The 20,895-nt window shown below is 45.7% G+C and overlaps 2 protein-coding genes across 4 annotated transcripts in view; one reads left to right on the forward strand and one right to left on the reverse strand.

Moving 5' to 3' along the window:
- Positions 1 to 14,050, forward strand: part of Pfkp (phosphofructokinase, platelet) — a 61,693-nt gene extending 47,643 nt beyond the window's left edge. For 2 of the 3 annotated variants that reach the window (XM_050142260.1, XM_050142258.1), the window contains 6 exons: positions 5,666 to 5,830; positions 7,129 to 7,190; positions 7,586 to 7,697; positions 9,943 to 10,042; positions 12,853 to 12,955; positions 13,605 to 14,050. In XM_050142260.1, coding sequence (XP_049998217.1) covers positions 5,666 to 5,830; positions 7,129 to 7,190; positions 7,586 to 7,697; positions 9,943 to 10,042; positions 12,853 to 12,955; positions 13,605 to 13,761 — 699 coding nt within the window. In that variant the 3' untranslated portion in view covers positions 13,762 to 14,050. Of the gene's footprint in view, positions 1 to 2,357; positions 2,511 to 5,665; positions 5,831 to 7,128; positions 7,191 to 7,585; positions 7,698 to 9,942; positions 10,043 to 12,852; positions 12,956 to 13,604 lie in introns of all 3 variants that reach the window. The other variant, XM_050142259.1, reaches the window with a different exon arrangement.
- A 1,597-nt stretch (positions 14,051 to 15,647) lies between these two features.
- The window catches only part of Pitrm1 (pitrilysin metallopeptidase 1), a 31,521-nt gene continuing 26,273 nt past the window's right edge, over positions 15,648 to 20,895 (reverse strand). The window contains exons 24-27 of the mRNA XM_050142463.1: positions 18,341 to 18,466; positions 17,075 to 17,220; positions 16,160 to 16,262; positions 15,648 to 16,040 (exon numbers count right to left, since the gene is read on the reverse strand). Of these exons, the coding sequence (XP_049998420.1) occupies positions 15,947 to 16,040; positions 16,160 to 16,262; positions 17,075 to 17,220; positions 18,341 to 18,466 (469 nt within the window). The 3' untranslated portion in view covers positions 15,648 to 15,946. The remainder of the gene's footprint in view (positions 16,041 to 16,159; positions 16,263 to 17,074; positions 17,221 to 18,340; positions 18,467 to 20,895) is intronic.

The raw sequence follows: 20,895 nt of genomic DNA on the forward strand, positions 1-20,895 counted from the left end.
TGCGATGATGAAGGACATTTTGTGTCATCAGAGGTAGGAGAGAGGAATCCCTGACATGGCCAGGCATGCTGTTCACTGCTTTACGGTCTTGGGGAGGGACAGTTCTCATCACAGGGACATATCAGTCTCAGAATGCTGTCTTGTGAGGTGAGCAAACCCGAGCCTCTCCAGTTGGATTAAACAACGTCATTGCCATTGAGAACTGATCCTTGCCTTGGCTAATCGCTCCCCCCTTGCCAGCAATGATACTCAGGGATAGGAGCATCCCTTGAATGGGTTTCAGTATCTGCAAGGTAATGGTAAGGCACTTCAGAAGTCTGGTGTTGCAGTGTTGGCTTTACAATGGGACTTGTTTTTATTCCTTACCATTGACACCAAGCTTTGTTCTAGTCAAAAAGTACAACCAAAGCAAGTTAAGTGTGAGCTGCCACCAAATGCCACGAAGGTGACATGACACAGCCCTGAGGATAGCCCTCCCTAGGTCCTTATAACTGTGTAGCATCATCTTCTTTTGAAGTGTGTACAGTCAGCTTTATTGGTGTTTTAAAAATTGCTGTTGCTCCCTGCCGGATTTAGAAGCAAGAATGTTTGGATGGTTTCCTCAGTTTGCTGCTTTTCCTGGGTAGGGCTGGCCTCCTGGCATTTTCCTTACAGTTGATTAGAGAGGAACAGAAACAGAAGAGAAATGCTGGGGAGAAAGCTCTTGCAGCAATAAAACTGTCACTATGTCAGTATGGAATTAAGCACTAACACTCTCCATTGGCACCTGCCCTCCTCATATATCCCTGTCCCTACCCCACCCGCAGGGAAGGCTGGGCTGCCAGGCACTCTGATTTCCAGTGGGAGGCTTTTCAATGACGCAGCTTCTTTCTGTATAATGTACTCCTAATAAATATCTAGCTAAGATCATTCTAAGCAATTGACAACTATTTCTTAGAAAATTCTGAGGAGTCTAGCAAATGTGTTGGGGGCATGGACCAGCAGGTTAATCCAGATTGCTTTGACATAAGGCACGATTTTGAATGCAATCAATTATAACAACCACAGCCTTAGCAAAAAACAGCTGAGCACTTGGAGAGCCGTGAAAAGACTTTGAGCCAACTAGGGGGGGGTCGAGGTGGAGGGTTGGTTGTGTTGGGAATAAGGAAAAGCCTGTCCCTGGCCCGTGCTGGCGACCCTGTCTGACCTTTAGCTGAACACTCTATGGACTAATTTACCCCAGGTCCTTGACCCACTGTTCAGAATCCTTGGAGCATACAGGTTTTAAATCTGAGGATGATTTTGGTTGCAGAAAGGACATACAGCATTCATTACAGCTGCCTTGTGGGGAGACAAGAGTCCCATGCTACAGTCTAGCAATAATTATCCAGCAACCTGTGATGATGATTATACTAAGAGGGATAAATAAGATTGATGGGTCAGACTTGCCGCCCACAGTGGTCTAAAAATACTCTGCCTTACTTTGGGGGCTGCCTGGATTTAGGAACTGTGGGTGAGTAGACCTGAATCCTCCCACTAACCTGGCTTGACTACCTGAGGTAGGCATTAGAAACCTCTGTACAGCAGCTAGGAGACTTCTTTACAACCGACTCCGAGATTTCTAGTTATCCTTCCGAAGCAGTGGCTGAGGTTCCAAATGAGCTAGCTCGCTTCATGTAAGCACTGTCAAAGGCCCAGAAAGGTTGCCCCCTCCCTCCAGGAGGGAAACAGGTATTTCCACTGGGGAGCAGAGGGACACACGGAAGCCAGTGTGGGTTCAGTGATGGACCTGCAGGTAATGTAAAATGCATGTCTCTTTTCCTGTCAGCGGTTGGCGATGGTGCAGTGACCCAGCTCTGCATTGGTGATGGCAGTCATTTGATGTCGTTTTTTGCAGCCATATGCTCCTCCCCACACTCCACCCTCACCTAAAGAAGTGTTGGGACTGGCTTTGTGCTTAAACGCCCCCCCACTTTGTTTTCTTTCTCCACCTCCCCTGTAATGCCGAGAAAGGAGCAGCTAGCTGTTCCATTTAATGACTAACCCACGATGCACCTCTGTCCCCTCGGCCTGATGCCTGCTTTGCTGCCTGCTTTGCACCACCTTGACTCTGCCACTTGTGTCTTCTTCCTGTGGGACAAGAAGGACAAGGCAGAGGGATACCCCTTGTAGCCCGAGAATAGTTGTGGCATGTCCTCCACCTGCTCAGACGCCAGCCCAGGCCTCTCGTGGGCTCTGCTGACCCAAGTGGACCAACTTCCTGCTGGTTACTTGGTTCCCTCCTCCCTGTCATATCCCTGAAGTTACTGCCTTTTGCTCAGTGCTTTGGCACGTGATGTACTGGTTCCCCTCTAACTGCCATGGCCCTGCTGCTTCAGGCTTTCCGAGCTGCGATCATGCTGGCTGATGGTCGAAGCAGCCACGAGGAGTTTTGCATCCCGATATGCGTTTTGCCTGCCACTATTAGTAACAATGTCCCAGGCACAGACTTATGTATCGGTTCTGATACTGGCCTGGGTGTGATTGTCGAGGTAAGAGACCTGCTTCTACTTACATTTTGCTTCTTTTGCCTTAATAAGTTTTTCTTCTGCTTTAAGCCTGCCTGTCAGCTTCAATTTTCCACTTAAGGTCTAACATTTCCCTGTCTGACCTTAATTGGAAACTTTTTCAGAAGGAATAAGCCAAAATGTATGTTTACCTTTTGGCCACATTTTTGACATCAGGATAGTGTTTCCTTGTTTTTCATGGTGAGTGCCTTTTCTTCATTAACTCAAGATAAAATGCTCTCTGCGGGCCTCTCCATAGTGTTTCTGTACCATCTGAATAGGAGAGCTGTGGACATCACTGCTGGTAAGGTCAACTGCTTCTGTCCAAAGTCCCATTGTTAGGGTTGTGATGTCGGAGGAGAGTGACAGAACAAGTCACGGGAGAGCACGGTAGATTGGATCTAGATACCCTGCAAGTAAGTATAAGAGCTCTCAGATTAAGCATGGTCAATATAACTGCTCAAACAATGGAAGACACAGGCCATTGCTTGGAAAGACTTCCTGGTGTAATGAGAGGCGTGCCAGGAGACAAAATCACTCTCACTCTCTGAGAGGAAAGTGGCTTTACCTACCACACACTATGTGGGCAGATGGACCAGCAGGTGCTAGTGTCCACATTGTAACACAGGTAAAGAACTGAACACACTCGGTGCTGTTGAGAAAGGAGGATGTCTGCTTGCTCCCCAAGTTTTTTGCCGTAGGTAGTGGTATTGGTAGGCTGGCCCTTTCCATGTCAGCACTCCTTCTAATAATTGAATGAGACATGGCTACAATGTCTTCCTATTTTCAGAAGAAGCTAATTGAAGTCCTCAGATGCAATCTGGGTAATGAGAGCGTATAGGAAGAGCGGACCATCCCAAACGCATCTCCTTGTTCTTCCAGCCAGTGGCACACAGAATGCCTAGACTTTTCTTCCATGTCAGATATAGTCCAATCAGTTTCTTTGTGTTTCGTCAACAATCCATTTGGATCAGAGCTAAGACATTTGTATAAATGGGCCTTGTGTCCAAAGGCATCTTTCTTAGTAATATTCTTGTATCATCAAGTGACTAGTTCTATGGATCAGTGGGCAATAGAATGGGCATATGGGAAAAAATTAAACTGGAAAAGTAGCCCATGTGGTTTTGCTATCTGACTGGCCACCTGCCTTAGCCCAGCCATGCAGATCTGCAGCTGTCCTCCCTGCAGGATGGCTCTGTAACAAAGACCACACAGTGGCCCTTTCAGTATTTGAATGTCCTAGAGAGAGGTTCAGTACATCATTGATCCTTCTTCCTTGGTTACATCTCTGTTGCCTGGGAATTGAGAGCTTCCCATGCACCAAAACATATAGTAAACACTCTTGGGCCGGGGGATCTACAAGAGAAACTGCAGATTCGAATGCTTTTCATAAAACCTGTGTTTGTTCTTAAGCATGGTCTCTTACATGTGACTCAAAGTGATGATGTAAAAATGACCGGAGAGTCAGTAGACTTGGGTGCCAAGACTCACTTTCTGCTCCCCCTAGAGATCTGTGGCTGTCACAGTTCTGGTGTCCCTTCTCCCATCATGCTGTCACTGTCCTCCTAGCTCTGGACCACTAACAGGCAGGGCAAGTAGCTCATGCACTTTTATTCAGTGTTGAGCATCTGCTGCGTTGCAGGCACAGCTGGCTGTTGGAGTGGCATTATCCCATCCCAGGGTTCCTGTCCTTAAAAGAATGGTATCCAGAGAGGAGGAAATACCCAAATCTAAGATGCATACATTGCAGGAAGAGTACTGGGTGAAGAGAGTGGAGGACACAGAATCACGAGGATCCCTACATAGGGACTGTTCAGTCCTGGAGGTCACTCAGTGTCTTCCTGAGGAAATGACGTTTTAACTGGGTCACAGGTCACAGCTAAGAGCAGGATGCAGTCTGAGTGAGCTTCCTATGGTCTTAATAAATGGCTGCACACGTGTTGTGTGGCCCGAGTACCATTTGCTCACGGCTGTCTGGGGCAGAGGTCAGGGAAGTCAAGGTGCGAGCTCCAGGACAGAGAGGCTGTTGCTATGTCTTCTAATTTTCTGACCTGCATCCTTGGCAGGCTATAACCCTGACCTCTCTTGCGTCCTCTGAGCCAGCATGAAGTTTCTTGCTCCTTTGTCTAGTAGCCTGTTTCTATGTCCTGGCTTCCTTTGCTCCCTTTACAATGACACTCAGGGCTCTCTTAGATAATCTGGAATAATCCCATCTCAAGATTGTGTACTTACTTGTATAAGAGAAGGCTCATGGCATTCCGGGGCATATGAATGGGATACCTGTGGGGGCTTCTATACACAGTTCTTCACTGTCCCTGTGTATGACAGTCCCATGGAGGTTCAGAGAGCAGCAGATCCCTGTGTTAGGACAGCAACTGGAGCTGGGAGTTGGACATGGTGATGGGAATTGGCAGGGCTGTGAGTTCCATAGAAAGGCTTTAATGCATACTTAAAAGTTCAGTGCTGCAGGGTTTTGAAGAGGGCAAGAACACATTCTGGTTGGATTGCATATACAGATGGCAGTTTGTAGGTACAGAACAGATACGGAGCAGAAATGAGCGGCATCTACACTGGTGCTGCGTGTGTAAGGTGGGTCGTGTTTCAGTGTGAAACCTGATGCCAGTACCTGGAAGATGTCTCTGGATGCCTTTGTCCAAGAAGCTGTTCTCTATGGACAGAGGTACCCTATGAAACACCCAAGCATATACCTAAGGTAAACCAACCTAATATCACAAAGAGCTTTTCACAACAAAACAAGATCAGAAAAGCAAAGATGGCATCCAGGAAACCAGGTAATCAACATTTCCTTGGGAATATAAATTCTACCAGCTAAGTACTGACTTGCAAAAATCCTTTCAGTGAGGACATATTCAGACAGAAAAGCAAGCGAGCTGACTTGGGTTTCCAGGGTAATGGCCCAGCCAGGCTCCCACCACATGTGATCACAGAGATTCTAACTCCCAGGCTGCACCTAAGCACTTTTTTCTACCGCTCCTCTCTGTACCCAATGCTTGCTACTGCACGCTCAGGTTTGGTGGAGGGACATGCAGCTTGTGGGGAGAGTAGGCCCCAGGCTAGTGCACGCGTGGCACTAGCCAAGACCCTGGATTCAAATGACGGATCTCCTTGTCTGTGGCCAGACGTGTGACCGAATCAAACAGTCGGCCAGTGGGACCAAGCGCCGGGTGTTCATCATTGAGACCATGGGCGGATACTGTGGCTACCTAGCCAACATGGGGGGACTCGCAGCAGGAGCCGACGCTGCCTACATCTTTGAAGAGCCATTTGACATCAGAGATTTACAGGTATGTCAATCCATGCTTGTCTCCGAGAGCACCTCGTTTAACAGTGCTGACTATAGAAACCTTGTTTCCTAAGGCTGGAGAGGGTGTTGGAAAACGTGGCATGCTGTTTGCTTTTCTGTTGTCATCTCCAAATTCAAATGCTTGGACTTGAGTCTTAGGAGCTCTCTGGATGGGTGGCCAAGACTACGAAAGGTCGAGGGTCCTTCTTGTGTGTATTGATATTTTATATGTATGTGTGTGTGTGTGTGTGTGTGTGTGTGTGTGTGAACACCTCATGGGCCAGAAGAGGGTGCTGGATCCCCTAGAACTGGAGTTAAGGATGGTTGTGAGCCACCATATGCTTCACTGAAGCTGAAAACAAAGGCTGCGTCTTCTCAAGACCTGAAAGTGCTCTTAAAGGGTCTTAACCTCCTCTCTCTCTCTCTTTCTCTCTCTCTGTTTATGTTTATGTATGTGTATGTGTTTTTAAATGGTCATTCTTTTGAGAAAGATGAAATGCTTTTCCAATGTTTAGTATAAATCACTTGCTTAATGGGACTTGGTGTTTTAATATACATCCTTAGGCCTATTAAAGCATTGTCACTGTCCTAGTTTTGTTTCCCATTCTTATAAAATTCTCAGGCAAAATCAACTTAGGGAGAAAGGGTTTATTTTGCTCCTAGTTGGAGGGTATGGTCTATCATTCCAGGGAGGCCAGAGCAGCTGGAACTTGAGACTGCTAGTCACGTGCTCAGTCAAGAGCACAGAGAGCAAATGCCTGTGTGCTAGCCATCCGCTAGCCATCTCTTGTACATAGCTCAGAATCCCCTTCCTATGATGAGTGTGTCCTTCCTCCTCTGTTAACATAATCAAGCTAATCCTTCATAGCCACGCCCACAGACCCAGCCTGATAACCCAGAGACTCTTAGGTGGGTGTGGATTGTGACAGGTTGACCATGAAAACTTATCATCGAACTCGTGAACATTAAAAAAGAAATGCATGTGTTAGGCAAATGTATAGAATAAGTATTTGAAGAGGGAAACTTATTTGGGGATGGGGGCCATATTCATTTACTAATAGATATATCCAATAGCATAGCCCCACCTCTTACACATTCCATGTTTATCTGGTTTACTATCAATGCCATCTTTTTTCCCATTACCCACTATACTCTTGTGTACTGTAATACCCCCCAAACATTAAAGTCACAGAAGCAGCTGACGTGTTCATACTGATGTTACATTCTAGCACAAATGGTATTACAGCAGGTGCCCAGTAAGCGTACTGTCTTATGGACTAATACGACATTCTTTTCTAGTCCAACGTGGAGCACTTGACAGAGAAAATGAAGACCACCATCCAGAGGGGCCTGGTACTCAGGTAATGGGAAGGATTTGTGTTCTTTTGTTTTAGGTGAGGGTGCTTGGGCAGACTGTCATGTGATCTAAACCCCAGCAGTAGCTTTCCTTTGCTGCTGATTCTGTGAATGTTGAAGGAACACGTGTACAATTATTTATAGTTTGTTTTTTCTCTATAATCTACAAATTGTTGTTTTCAAGACACCACCATTCATTTACTTCAGCCCTCCTGGCCTTTAGGAAGAAAGGGAAAAATATACTGAGTCAGAGGAGGGGCAGAGATGCAGAGGGCTGGTGTTGGATGTGACTGCACACCCTGAGCCTTGAGTCGTCTGGCTGGCTGGAGCTGTTCTCCGGAAAGACCTCAGACCCTCTCTCCGGCCCTGAGTGAACTCGAATCCTTTACCTTCATTTCAGAAATGAAAGCTGCAGTGTAAATTACACCACCGACTTCATTTACCAGCTCTACTCAGAGGAAGGCAAAGGGGTGTTTGACTGCAGGAAAAATGTGCTGGGCCACATGCAGCAGGTAGGCTGTGATCCCTGCGCCTCCAGGGCTCCCCTTTAGATGGTACTGTTCTGTGAAAAGTGAGCATGAGTAAATTATGAAATTGTTGGTTATTGTAAATATATATATATATATATATATATATATATATATATATATATTCATTTTTCAAGACAGGGTTTCTCTGTAGGTTTGGAGCCTGTCCTGGAACTAGATCTTGTAGAGCAGGCTGGCCTCAAACTCAAAATCTTAAGTCATATCAAATGCCGTGATCTTTAGGATTCTCTGTCTTCTGTGATATCCGGGGTTTATGGGAAATGCTCAGTTGCTCTTCTCATGGCACTGATCAAAAAGCTAAGAAAAAACAGCTTAATGGAGGAAGGATTTATGCGGGCCAACAGTTAAAGGGGCTAGAGCAATCACAGTGGGAAAGGCATGGAGGAAGGAGTCTGAGGCAGCTGCTCACTTTGAATCTACAGTCTGGAGGCAGAGGGCAAGCAGGAAGTGGGGCGGAGCGAAGAGACATCAGCTGAGCTTCCTCAATGACAGACTTCCTCCAGTTAGTTAGTCTATCTCAGGCTCCACCCCCAGTAGGGGACCAACCTTCTAAGGCATGAGCCTTTGGGGAAGATCCCATACTCAAACCACAGCAGGAGTTTTAAGGGAAAAGCAACCAGCTTCTGTGTAGACAAGAAATAATACGCTGATTACTGTGTTGAAGTAAATATCAGCATTTCATAAGGCGGGATATGAGGCCATGGCATTTATTTGCCACTTCCGCCAAATCAAGATCATTTGGTGATACAGAAGTACTTCTCTGCCTCCAGTATAATGGCAATTTTTTTCTTTGTCTTTTTAAAAATACTCTCGATTTATGAAAAATGAGTGTGCCTAGGTGACAAGACTGGAGGTCAGCCTGGGATTCAGTAGTCCCATTGTTGCTTATTTGCTGACCTGTGTGCAATATAGGGAACTTTTTGTCATCATTCATGTGTGTGTGTGTGTTACTCATGTATGTATATATACTGTGGTGGTTTGGGTATAACCCCCACAGACTCAAGTTTGAATGATTGGCCTGTCATTCAATAGAGTAGCACTATTGGGAGGTGTGGCCTGAATGGAGGAAGTGAGTCACTGTGAAGGTGGCCTTTGAGTTCTTATATATGCTCTAGCCACACCCAGTGAGTCAGACAGTTCACTTCCTGTTGCCTATGGATTAAGATGTAGAACTCTTCCCTTTCTCCCGTACCATATCTGCCTGCATGTTACTCTCCATGATGATAATGGACTAAACCTCTGAACTGTTAGCTAGCCCACAATTAAATGTCTTCATTTATAAGAGTTTCTGTGGCCATGGTGTCTCTTTACAGCAATAAACACCAAGACACGCCCCCTTTCCCTTTTTCTGGTATGGATGTACATGTTTGTCTACTGTATGAGGGGGCCTAAGGTTGACAGCAGGAGTCAACCATGATGGCTCTTCCACATTATTCACTGAGGAAGTCTCAATCAAATTCAGAGATCACTGATAACTGCTATTTGCTAGTCAGTGGAGAGAGCCACTTGAGGGAACTTTGAAGCCAGGAGCCACTAACTTCCTTCAAAAGGTGAACTCCTGAAGTTGAGATGAGTAGGAATATGTGCCCTCTCATTTCTGTGAGTCCACCAACTTTTATCAGTAAAGAAAGTTTCCACTCATCCCAGATCTTACTGGGGTGGGAAGATGACTCTGCAAGAATGAGAACCGGGATTTGAACCTCCAGCACCCGCATAATAAGCCAGGCATGGCTGCACGTGCTGGTAACCCCAACACTGAGATAGACAGACGGAGAAAACTAGCCGGCGAGGCAGCCTTGCGTAAATGGGGAGCTCCTCATTGTGTGAGAGACCCTGTCAAGCCAATTGTCGGAAAGCCAGAGGTAGCCACCTGGTGCCTTGTCTGCCCACCGCATGTTGACATACAGATGGGTACAGCTGCATTCGCACATGCCTGCACCACTCAGAGAGAGAGGGGGGGGGGGCAGGAAGAATGATAGCTTCCTTGTTTAGTTGAGAGCACCGCAAGGCTGTATGGCAGGCTGAGCTGAGGCTCCAGGATTCGCAGTCCTGTTTCCTTCTTGTCCTCTATATGTAAAACCAAGCCACATCCGCAGATTTGTAGTTCTGAACAGCACATGGATCTTGTTAAGTTATGGTATTATTTATTTTTTAAAAATCTAGAGAAATTGCTGTCTGATTTATATTTCACATACCTTGCCCACCACAGGGGGGATCACCTTCTCCATTCGATAGAAACTTTGGAACCAAAATCTCTGCGAGAGCGATGGAGTGGATCACAGACAAACTGAAGGGGTCCCAGGGCACAGGTAGGGGTCTGTCGGGAGAATGGATGCACAGCATGAGGTGCCTCGGCTTCCTCACTGGGAACCCTGTGTTATCAAAGCTACGATGTCTTTTCCTTCGCCTTTAAATCTGCCATCGAGATGCCCAGCATACCGTCTTACCTTTCCTTGCGTGTGCGTACGGAATAGCATTTATGACTTCCCTAGGTTATCGTGAAACATACTTAATAAAAATAAACATTTTATTTCTGTTGTTAGCAATGGGTGACAAGTAGTTTGGTAGCATTCTTGTTATCCAGAAGATTGCCGGGCACACACTGCTCACCGTTAGCAAGACTGTAAAATGTAACTCATTTGTTTCTGTGGTGTCATGAAGCACGGTCAGGATCTTTTTACTTAGGTTATCTAACAGGTGTTCATTGATTTGGTTCACAGGCAGCTGTATAATGGGGTGGGAAATATGAGCGACTGACTGGGAAGGCCGTCCTATTTTCCTTCCTAAAACCCTAAATATTAGTTTTTGATGTTTTTATTTTGTCATACAGTACTTTCTGATGACAGTTGTCCCTCCCTCCATTTCTCTCAGGCTCCCCTCTCCTCCAGATCCACTCCTCCTCCATTTCCCTTCAGAAAAGAGCAGGCCTCCCAGGGATATCAACTGAACGTGGCATGACACGATAGAGCAAACTAGGCACAAACCCTCGTATCCAGGCTAGGTGAGGAACCCAGTGAGAGTCCCAAGAGTAGGCAAGAATCAGAGATGCTCCCACTCCCACTGGGAGTCCCACAAAAGCCAAGCTAACAACCATAACGTATATGCAGAAGACCTAGCGCAGACTCACACAGGCTCAGGAATTGCTGCTTCAGTCTCTGTGAGTCCTCATGAGCCCCGCTTAGTTGATTCTGTGGACCATGTTCTCATGGTGTCCTCTGTCCATTTGGTTCCTACAGTTTTTCTTCCCCCTCTTCTTCAGGATTCCCCGAGCTCTAAGGGGAAGGACCTGATGGAGATTTGTGACTTGGGTTCTCCCTCCACCTAATGTCTGGCTGCGGGTCCTAAATATTGTCTTTCTTCAATATCTTATTTTCTCCTAAAGAGGCAACCTTGGGATTTTGTAAGATAATTCCTATGATTTCTTCAAGAATTCTAGAATGTCACTATGAAGTGAATATACCTTCACGGTGTAATCTGGCTCAGCTTTCTAGGTTGTATGATGGAAGGGTGTGCTTCTTTCTCTACTTCTGGGATGGTTTTGTTCACACACTGATGAACACACTCAATGGAACTGAACTGCTCAGACCAACTAACGCTTCAGGTGTCTCCAAATCGCTTGACTCAATATGCTGTAGTGTCTGGAAGTCTGTCCCTCTCCCACACCCACCCGAGATGCATGCTCAGCGCAGGCTGCCAGCAAGTCTCAGCAGTCCTTTGCTTACTCATAGGCACCCTGGTTTCCTTTGCATCCACCTGGCCCATGACTGACACCCAGACTTCTCAGATGTTGCAATGCTTTGGTGTAGGACACTTGTTTTGGTGATAGAAACAATCTGCCAGCTGTTTCCCCACTGGTATTTTCCATGGGGTCATGTTTAAAAATGAAGAGGGGCGGGGGGTTTCCTTTACAGTCTGTGTGACATGGGAGTTTAGCTTGCAGGATGTTTGGTAGACCCTTCCTGTGAGACCATCTGTCAAAACCCCCAGTTTCCTTTGTGGAAAGATTTGACTGTGACATGGATTTCATTCACGCTCAGTGGAACAACACACTTTCTTTGATAACTTTTGTGACTTACATTTTCTAGGACAGTTTAAAATCATTTACATTATCAAAACTTTGCATGAAACTTTTTGCACCATTCCCTTTTGAGGCCTGCATTCCTAGATCCCATTCCCTTTTCAGAATGGCTGTTTGCGCCAGGGTTTTGGCACCCTCTCCCCTCAGGCTTCTCTATCAGTCACCTAGGTGTGTCCTCATCAGAACAGACCCACACAGTGACCAGCATGTGGGTTACAAAAGTGGCACTCTACAAAATGGATATATATAGTTCCAACTGACTTGTAGTATTTTCGAAATCCTGACTCTGGTATTTTTTCTCCTGATAATTTTTCTACATCACTTCCTACTCTTGTGTTATTTCTTTCTACCTAGATTTCCTTTCCCATTTTGTCCTTGTGCATTTATTATTAAAGTGAAATCTTCTTGCAATTTGAGCCACCATGTGGTTGCTGGGGAGTTGAACTCATAACCTTTGGAAGAGCAGGCAATGCTCTTAACCTCTGAGCCATCTCTCCAGCCCTCTTCTTGCAGTTTGACTATATTTTCTTATTACACTGTTTAGTGAATTAAATACTTGACAAGCATTCTATAAAATGTTCCTTTCCAGGAACCTCTCCGACTAGTAGCCCGTATCCGGTAGGTGTACTGTATGTAGGTGGGAGACAGGTAAAGGGCTCCTCTTTGGGTGTGTGCCATAAAGAAGACCCCAGCACAATCTAGGCTTCTTTGTACCCGATCCTGGAGGAACCTTGAAGGGACCTAAGGAGACAGAGCTCAAAGACCAGAGCTGTGTTGGTGGTCTGGGAAGGACCCTGGTCATATAGGTCTCCTTGAGAGACTGGACAGCTGTTTCTTAGAAGTACTCCACACCCTCCCTGGCTTGTGCACTGAGTGAGCACTCTTGAGAAGGCCTCTGAAGAGCTGCACTTCTCTCCTTGACACCCAGATATGGTCTCTGGTGGTTTCTCTCCCTTTGCTGTCTTGTCTCTCCTAGTCTATGAGATATGCTCACCCAGTATGCTGAGTATCTCTTAGATTTCTTATTTTAACTTTCCACAGGGAAAAAATTTGTTAGCGATGACTCAATTTGTGTCCTGGGAATAAGCAAAAGAGACCTTCGGTTTCAACCAGTGGTGGAATTGAAGAAAGAAACGGATTTTGAGTAAGTCAAAAATGTGCCTTACCTGAATCTCATGAGAAGGAATGAGAACTAGGAGCTGTGAGGACAGATCACCAGTGCCACCCTGGCTACTGTATGCAGCTCACTTACTGACCTGTTTTAGGTCATCTATGAGCTTTTCTGGTGTGGTAGAACAGGCCTACAATCCCAGGACTGCAAGGCTGTTTTAGGGGAATCCTAAATTCAAGGTCAGATCGGACAACATGGTGAGACCTTACTTTGAAACACTAAACATATAAAGAACAATTGTACCTAGCTGTGTAGGGCACTACGTTCAGTCTCCAGTAATATACATGCATACACACACACACACACACATATATACACACACAGACATACACGCAAAGACATAGACATGAATGTATACTCACACACACATACACACAAACACACATGCTGTGTATGGTGCAATACTTTTCATCTTTTTTTAAGCCCACCCTTAAGTAAGACCTTGTTTTGAAATTAAAAACAGTTGCCATATCACCCCAAATTTATTCAGATTACTGCACTACAAAGCCAGGCTCATCTTTTTTGGGGAGGCTTTTCAAACAGCTCCCAGCAGCCTGTAGCAGTTGGGAGTTGTCTTCAGTACAAAATGTAATACTTGATGGCTGACCTGTCTTCCTGCCAGGCACCGGATCCCCAAGGAGCAGTGGTGGCTGAAACTGCGGCCTCTCATGAAGATCTTGGCCAAGTACAAGGCGAGCTATGATGTGTCTGATGCAGGCAAGCTGGAGTCCTTGGGACACCACCACACTACCTCCCATGGAGAACCGGCAGCCATCTGATCAAGCATGCTATCACCTGACCTACACACTTGTCTAGGGAAGCCTGTAATGTTCCCCAGGGACCATGCTTTTTGTAACATAGTTATTTATCAGCACTTTATGCAAGTATTGTTGACCGGGTATTGTCAGCGGTAATAATCAGAGAGCACCACTTGCCATAATCGACTCATCAGAGCCCGAGAAAGGAAACCCAGCCCCATGTTGCTTGATCCAGTGTCTGTTTTCTACTGTACGGGGTACTGTCTTGTGCTTTACCATGTGACTTGTGGAATTAAACATTTGGCTACAACTCCCATGGTCCTTTATTGTTTCTTGTTTATTTATTGTTTTCAGTAGTTCACTGTTCTAAGTAGGAGCCTGAAACCTCAGGATGCTTTTTCCCGGCCAAGGGTTTCCTCAGCAGTTTTATGGACAGAGGTTAGAAAAGTCTCCTTAGATACCCCGGGGCAGGTACAGAGTCTTGAAAGGAGGGGAAAGAAGACGCTGTGATAGACACCAGCTGTGTGCCATTAAGCCAACATTGGGCACTCCTGTGGGCTGTACTGAAAGGGATGGGTCAGAGCAGGAGTTTGATCCCCAGGACACATTAATAATAATTAAAAAAACTAGGTGTAATAGCATGTACTAGCAGAGACAGACAGATCTCTGGTGTGCTGGCCAGTCCTAACCTGCTTAGTGAGAGACCCTGTCTCAAAATACAGAACAAAACATGGTAGATGATGCTTGGTGAAGGAAACCACAGGAAGTCTTCTCTTGACCTCCACATGCATACGTGTGCAGATTATCTTCTCTCTCCTCCCCTCCCTCCCTCCCGCCCTGTCATGCTCTTTATTACCCCCCCCCCCCACACACACACAGTGCTGGTCTGGGACTTTGACACTGATGGTCATACAGGTGGAGAACAGTATTAACTCCGGGTTTATGATTTTAGTTATTTACACGTACATCACTACTCTCAGATGTTCTTTTAAAATGAGGTCAAGTGCAGAATTTTAAAATGACAACTATGAACCTGCAATTAAGAGTAAGACGCCTTACATTCTCAGTGTTAGCCATAATTGTACACTGTAGCCACCAAGGGGGTTTAGAAGGGGCCGTATGATAACTAGCTTCTTCCAACGCAGTAGGGCTGAGTGGAAGTCCGGCTCTCACTCTCTGGAAGAGGCTACTCACTGTTAAGGGTTAATGATGGGGCCCTAAGCCATCGCTCCTCCACTCCACCCCAGCAAGCTCTAAAGGGATGAGCTGTTTGCAGGGCAAAGCACTCCTGCTGCTTGTGCCTAGTCTAGCTGTTCTCACTCCTACCTAAAGGCATCATCTAGATATCAACCCAGCAGCAATGAGGAAAATTGTACAGAGGAAAAGGGTAATTAAAAGCCAATTGTGTTTGAGGACAAAACAATAAAAGAAACTTTCTTCCTGTCTCAGTAAAGGCAGAGGGCAAAAGCTTGAGTTAACACTAGCGCAACTAGCTCTTGAGGTGGATGCTCGCTGGACAGCCCTGTGGGACTCCAATCTGCACTTTCCTTCTGGTCTATGGCGTGATCACACAGGCACCATGCGGGCCTCTACATTTGTTCATCTAGTCCTTGTGAATAATGGTTTATTCTATGTGTACGAATGCTTTGGCTGAATGTATGTCCATGCACCAAATTCATGTAGTGGGACATCAGATGCCCAGAAACAAATTGCAGATGGTATGAGATGCTCCATGGGTTCTGGGAACTAATTCTGGTCCCCTGAAAGAGCAGCAAGTGCTCTTAGTTGCTGAGCTATTTCTCCAAATGAATATTCATTCATTCGTTCTTCTTCTTTTTGTAAAAGAATGAGGCCCCAAAACTAATTTTAAAGTAGTAAAATGTTTAAAATAATGACTGAAGCCCAGGTAGGTCAGAGGTGACTTTTATTCTCAAAATAAATGTTCTAGGCTTAGTAACATTTCAGAACTTTAATTTGTTCACTTTTGCCATTTAATGCATGATAATGTCAACGAATTTCTTTGTCACAGTATTTTCTGAAGAGTTTTTGCCCAACTTGTAAGTTGATAGACATCTTTGGTCAGATTTTTAATATATCTATGATTTTTAGAACAACAAAAAATAAACCAGCAACCCTTGTGGTTCAGAGGCTTAGTTTTTAAGAGCCTCTGGTTTCTTAAAAGAGACTCGGAAATATGCGAAACTCATTATCTTACGATCCATGATGGGTCTTTGGCAATTTTTGGGTTCTCTGGTCCGAGTATAGCCAGGCTGTGTGTGCTCTTCCCAATGCCAAGGTACCTGCAAGGAAGATGGCACATTGGACCATTTTCTAGTTTTTTAGTGGTGAACAGGAAGCCTCACCTTTCTGAGTTTCCCTTCCCCCAGCTAACATAGGAAGCCAGGGCAAACATACTCACTTATGGCTCACAGAGGTCAGTTTGTCATGGCTGACAGCAAAGAGCTGTTCCCGGTAAGCCTGCTTCATCTCATCTGAGAGGCCATACAAGAAGTGGTCCATTCCTGAAAATTAAAACCACAAGTATAGCTGGGGGGAATGGCTTGCACAGGGGCCTTTGTGCTCAAAATATAGTGGGACACTCATGCCACTTAATGGTGTGCTCTTCAATCAAAAAGGTTACAAGTGCAAGAGAGATTCAACTTAATATCCACCTCTATAAAATGGTACCAAGCCCATTATAGACTCCCTTTCTCAGAGTAAGGATGAAGAGTCACATGGGTAACAATACTACAAAGAAAAGCAGCATTGAATAACAATGTGGCCAGTCTTGTGCTGTGTCAAAATGCCTTCCTTTACTCAAACTAGCTATAGGATCCCCTGGGAGATAAGTTACGAGCAGGTGTGAATTGCCAGAGTCAGATGCTAAGACCCAAACCCAGATCTTCTGCAAGAGCAATTAACACTTAATTGCTGAGCCATCTAGTCAGCTCCACCCACCTTGGTTTTTGGGACAGGGTCACCCTCACTAGCCTGGAGCTCACCAAATAGGGTTTGCTGGCTGTCTGACCAGTGAGCCTCAAGGATCTACCTGTGCCCAACTTACCTGGGTTGGGATTAAGAAGTACCTACCACCATGCCTGAATTTTTACATGGATTCAATTCAGGTCTGAACTCCCGCTTAACAAGTACTTTACTGGTGGTGGAGGTGTTTTTAAGGTCAGTGTTCAGGAGGTCAAAGGACAGAGACAGGAGACTCTGAAAGAACATAGCTGCTACTGTGTTTCATTCATGTGAGTCAGACGCATGACTAAGAAAACTGTCTGGAATTCCGCCCCAGGAAACCACGCACGTAGGTTACCAGCCCTTGAAATACCTTTATCCGATGGGGCAACAGGAGAATCCACAGCGGAGAAAACAGAAAGCTTGGCTTCATCGATGTCCTGCTCGGTGAACTTTCCAGACTTCGCCCAGTCTACAGCCTTCCCAAAAGACTGGAGTGTTTCTATGGAGTTTGGATCCCTGAAAACCCGAAAGAGCCAATACTGAAGCATTCGGTTGGGGGTGGGGGTGGGGGGAATCTATGATAATCATGTGGAATTAACGGCTTTAATTTTTTTTTTTTTTTAAATCTGATAGTCTACACTCTACACAGCCCTTTGACAGAGCAATGTCTCTGGGGGAATTTAAATCTGATAAAATAACACCTCACACAAGCCGGGCGGTGGTGGCGCATGCCTTTAATCCCAGCACTCGGGAGGCAGAGCCAGGCGGATCTCTGTGAGTTCGAGACCAGCCTGGTCTACCGAGCTAGTTCCAGGACAGGCTCCAAAGCCACAGAGAAACCCTGTCTCGAAAAACCAAAAAAANCACACACCCTATTTAATACCACAGTCACCCGCTTTACCTCACTGCTCGACTGTGACTTCATCTAGAGAGGAAGGCATGTGGACGGTTGCGTGTCAAGAATACCGAGACTTTATAGAAGAGCCGTGGAAAAGATACACATTCAACCAGTCCCTGCTTCCCCAGGACAAACCCAGAATCGCCCAGAAATGAGTGAAAGTTGTAGGATTTCTGGAGTACTTTCTTGTGTCTAAATCTCCTCTTAGCTCTTTAAGCTCACCACCAAGGAACTGAAGACTTGTCACTGACACGCTCCCTGCCTGCAGTTCTGTGGTAGAGTCAGGACAAGCACAACGGCATCAGTGGCAAGGCCTTGTTTTTAGCACGTTGGCATACAAGGGAAGGCTTCAGGAAATAGTGCCTGAGACTATCATTTACAGAAAATCTTAGTCTCACAACAGTCTCCCACCTGTGCAAACCCAACAGAACCATATCTTGATTAGGTTTCTACAACAGAAGTATATTCAGAAGCCACTGATTGCATTCTACCAAAACATTTCTGATTTGGAAGCGAGAATTTTGTCTAATGTAAACGATGCAACACACAACCCTTACACCACTGTGTCTGATCCTTGCTGTAAGAAAGTCACAGTTCGGTGGCTCAAGAAGGGGACCAAATGAACAGATGTAACCTTCATTGCATCAATGTTCACATGGAATGTTCACTCTGAGTAAACAGACCCAGTGGCTGGAATGTGGGTGCTTTCACATGAAACAGGACAACTCAGAGACTCACCTGTAAGAGTAAAGCGTGAAAATCCCACTGTGGCTGAGTTTAGCACCTCCACCATAGGCACCCCCCTTTTCTCGGATTTCTGTATGTAAGAATTTTGCCGTCATTAAACGGGCAAGGATCTTAAGACTGAAAAGAAGGGAGCAAAAACAAGTTAGAGCATGATTCACAGAAAGTATAACATTAAAACCAACGCCAAGAAATGGCGTGGGTAACTGAAAAGGAAAATAAAGTCTGGTTAGGCTCCAAGGCCATAGGTAGTGGTCCTTCTTCCAAGGCACTCTGACTTCTCTATCTGGTGTGGGAGGTCCTTCTGTTTAAGTGTTGTTTTTATTGATTAATGAATAAAGAACTGGATTGGCCTATGGCATGGGAGAAGGGTGGAGTCAGAAGCCATGGAGCCACTGGCAGAGTCAGACATGCTGAAACTTTGTCAGTAGGCTACTACCTCATGGCGATGCACAGATTAATGGAGAAGGGTTCAATTAAGATGTAGGAGTTAGCCAATAAGAAGTTAGAGGTAGGGCTGGAGAGATGGCTCAGCAGTTAAGAACATTGCTTGCTCTTCCAAAGGTCCTGAGTTCAGATCCTGGCAACCACATGGTGGCTCACAACCATCTGTAATGAGTCTGGTGCCCTCTTCTGGCCTGCAGGAATAGAGGCAGACAGAATATTGTATACATAATAAATAAAAACTTTAAAAAAAAAAAAAAAAAGAAGAAGTTAGAGCTAATGGGCCAAGCAGTGATTTAAATAATATGGTTTCTGTGTGATTATTTTGGGTCTAAGCTAGCTGGGCAGCTGGAAACCAACAAGTGACTCTCTCCTCCAACATCTGTCAGTGAGTGCCTTTCTGACCTTCTGAGGTATGGCAGAGCACAGAGCCTAACCATTCCTCAGAGGAATCTGGAGCTGCCCTTCAGAGGCCAACCTGTCTTTCTCCTCTGCAGGACTCCTAGGGTACACTATCCATGGACCTCTATCTGCCACTTTCAAAATGTCCCTGCAACTCTCCCATGCTGCACACCATGACGTCAGGATGGCTGATACTGACTGTCAACTTGAGCGGGCACATATGTGAAGGAGTTTCTAGACTGAGTTTACTGAAGTGAGAAGACTGGGCCTGAATGTGGGCGGCACCCTCCCCGGGCTGAGGACTGTGTAAAAAGGAGAGTGTGAACTAAGCACCGGCATCCACTGCTCTCTGCTTCCCGGCTGTGGGCAGAGTACGAGCTGTCTTAGGGTCCTGCTGCCATGGCTTCCCCATCCTGATAGAATGCAGCTTCCAACCGTGAACCATATAATAAACCCTCCCTTCTGCAGTGACTAATACACTACCTTGCTTTTGCTTCCTGGTGGCTTTATGCCCTTGTTAACATCCTTGCTGATATTCTTCAGGATGATTGGTGGATGTGAGTATCTGTGTGTGTGTATGTGTGTGAGTGTATATGTGCATGCGCACACACATGAGAGAGAGCATGTGTGTCTCAAATGTAAGCACATGTGTTCATTCTACATTTATCAGACAGTTTTAAGACAATTGTTAAATACATAGGAGATTAAGTCAATCACTTTGAAGGACATTTGCATTTAGGGGAATAAGTATGTTGCTGTATACAGGACTGCTTAGTTCACAAGAATAACACTGCACACAACACTGGGCATTTTATCCATTAAGCTTCAGTTTATTAACTACTGGTGGGGGTGTGTGTTGTTCTGCATATGAACTCTATAGTCGGAACATGTAGGTGATAGACAGGTACAATGTAACAGAGGGTCCAGTGTGTGAAGCTAGTGCACAAACTTTGTGAGCACAAGGCATCCCTCACTCCTATTGCACTCACATGTGGACCTCGTGTGTGTGTGTGTGTGTATACCCGTGTGTGGACACGCATGTGTGCGTGCGTGTATGTGTGGAGGACAGAATGGTGAATATCTTCCTTGCTCAGTCTCTGTATTATAAATCACATCATTAACTGTCATGTGTTTTTTGTGTAAGCTGAGTGCTGACTCTGGGTACAGGGTAGGGTCCTTCGTCTCAGACTTGAGTGTTTATCTCAAGTGTCCTCTAAGACCTAGTGTCCTGAGGCAGGCTGGCCCTTCCTTGACCGGTGACAAGGAGAAAAGAAAACAGTCCAAAGGGCTTTAAGAACATTGTACCCTAAGAACAGCTAGAAAGCAAAGCAGTTCCAGAAGCTGGAAGCCTCCCAAGGGGACAACACTGCCCAGACTTTGAATCTGGATGCTGGCTGGCAGCGTGGGCGGTGCTCATCCAGTCACTTCTGCTGGATACTGTAAGTGCAGGATTTTTTATTTTATTTTATTTTTTTAATTAATTAATTTATTTGTTAAAGATTTCTGTCTCTTCCCCACCGCCGCCTCCCATTTCCTTCCCCCTCCCCAAATCAAGTTCCCCTCCCTCCTCAGCCCAAAGAGCAATCAGGGTTCCCTGCCCTGTGGGAAGTCCAAGGACCACCCACCTCCATCCAGGTCTAGTAAGGTGAGCATCCAAACTGCCTAGGCTCCCACAAAGCCAATACGTGCAGTAGGATCAAAAA

This window comes from Alexandromys fortis, unplaced genomic scaffold (genome assembly GCF_014885135.2).
Source record: "Alexandromys fortis isolate MF-2015 unplaced genomic scaffold, M_Fortis_MF-2015_v1.1 scaffold_5, whole genome shotgun sequence".
NCBI lineage: Eukaryota > Metazoa > Chordata > Mammalia > Rodentia > Cricetidae > Alexandromys > Alexandromys fortis.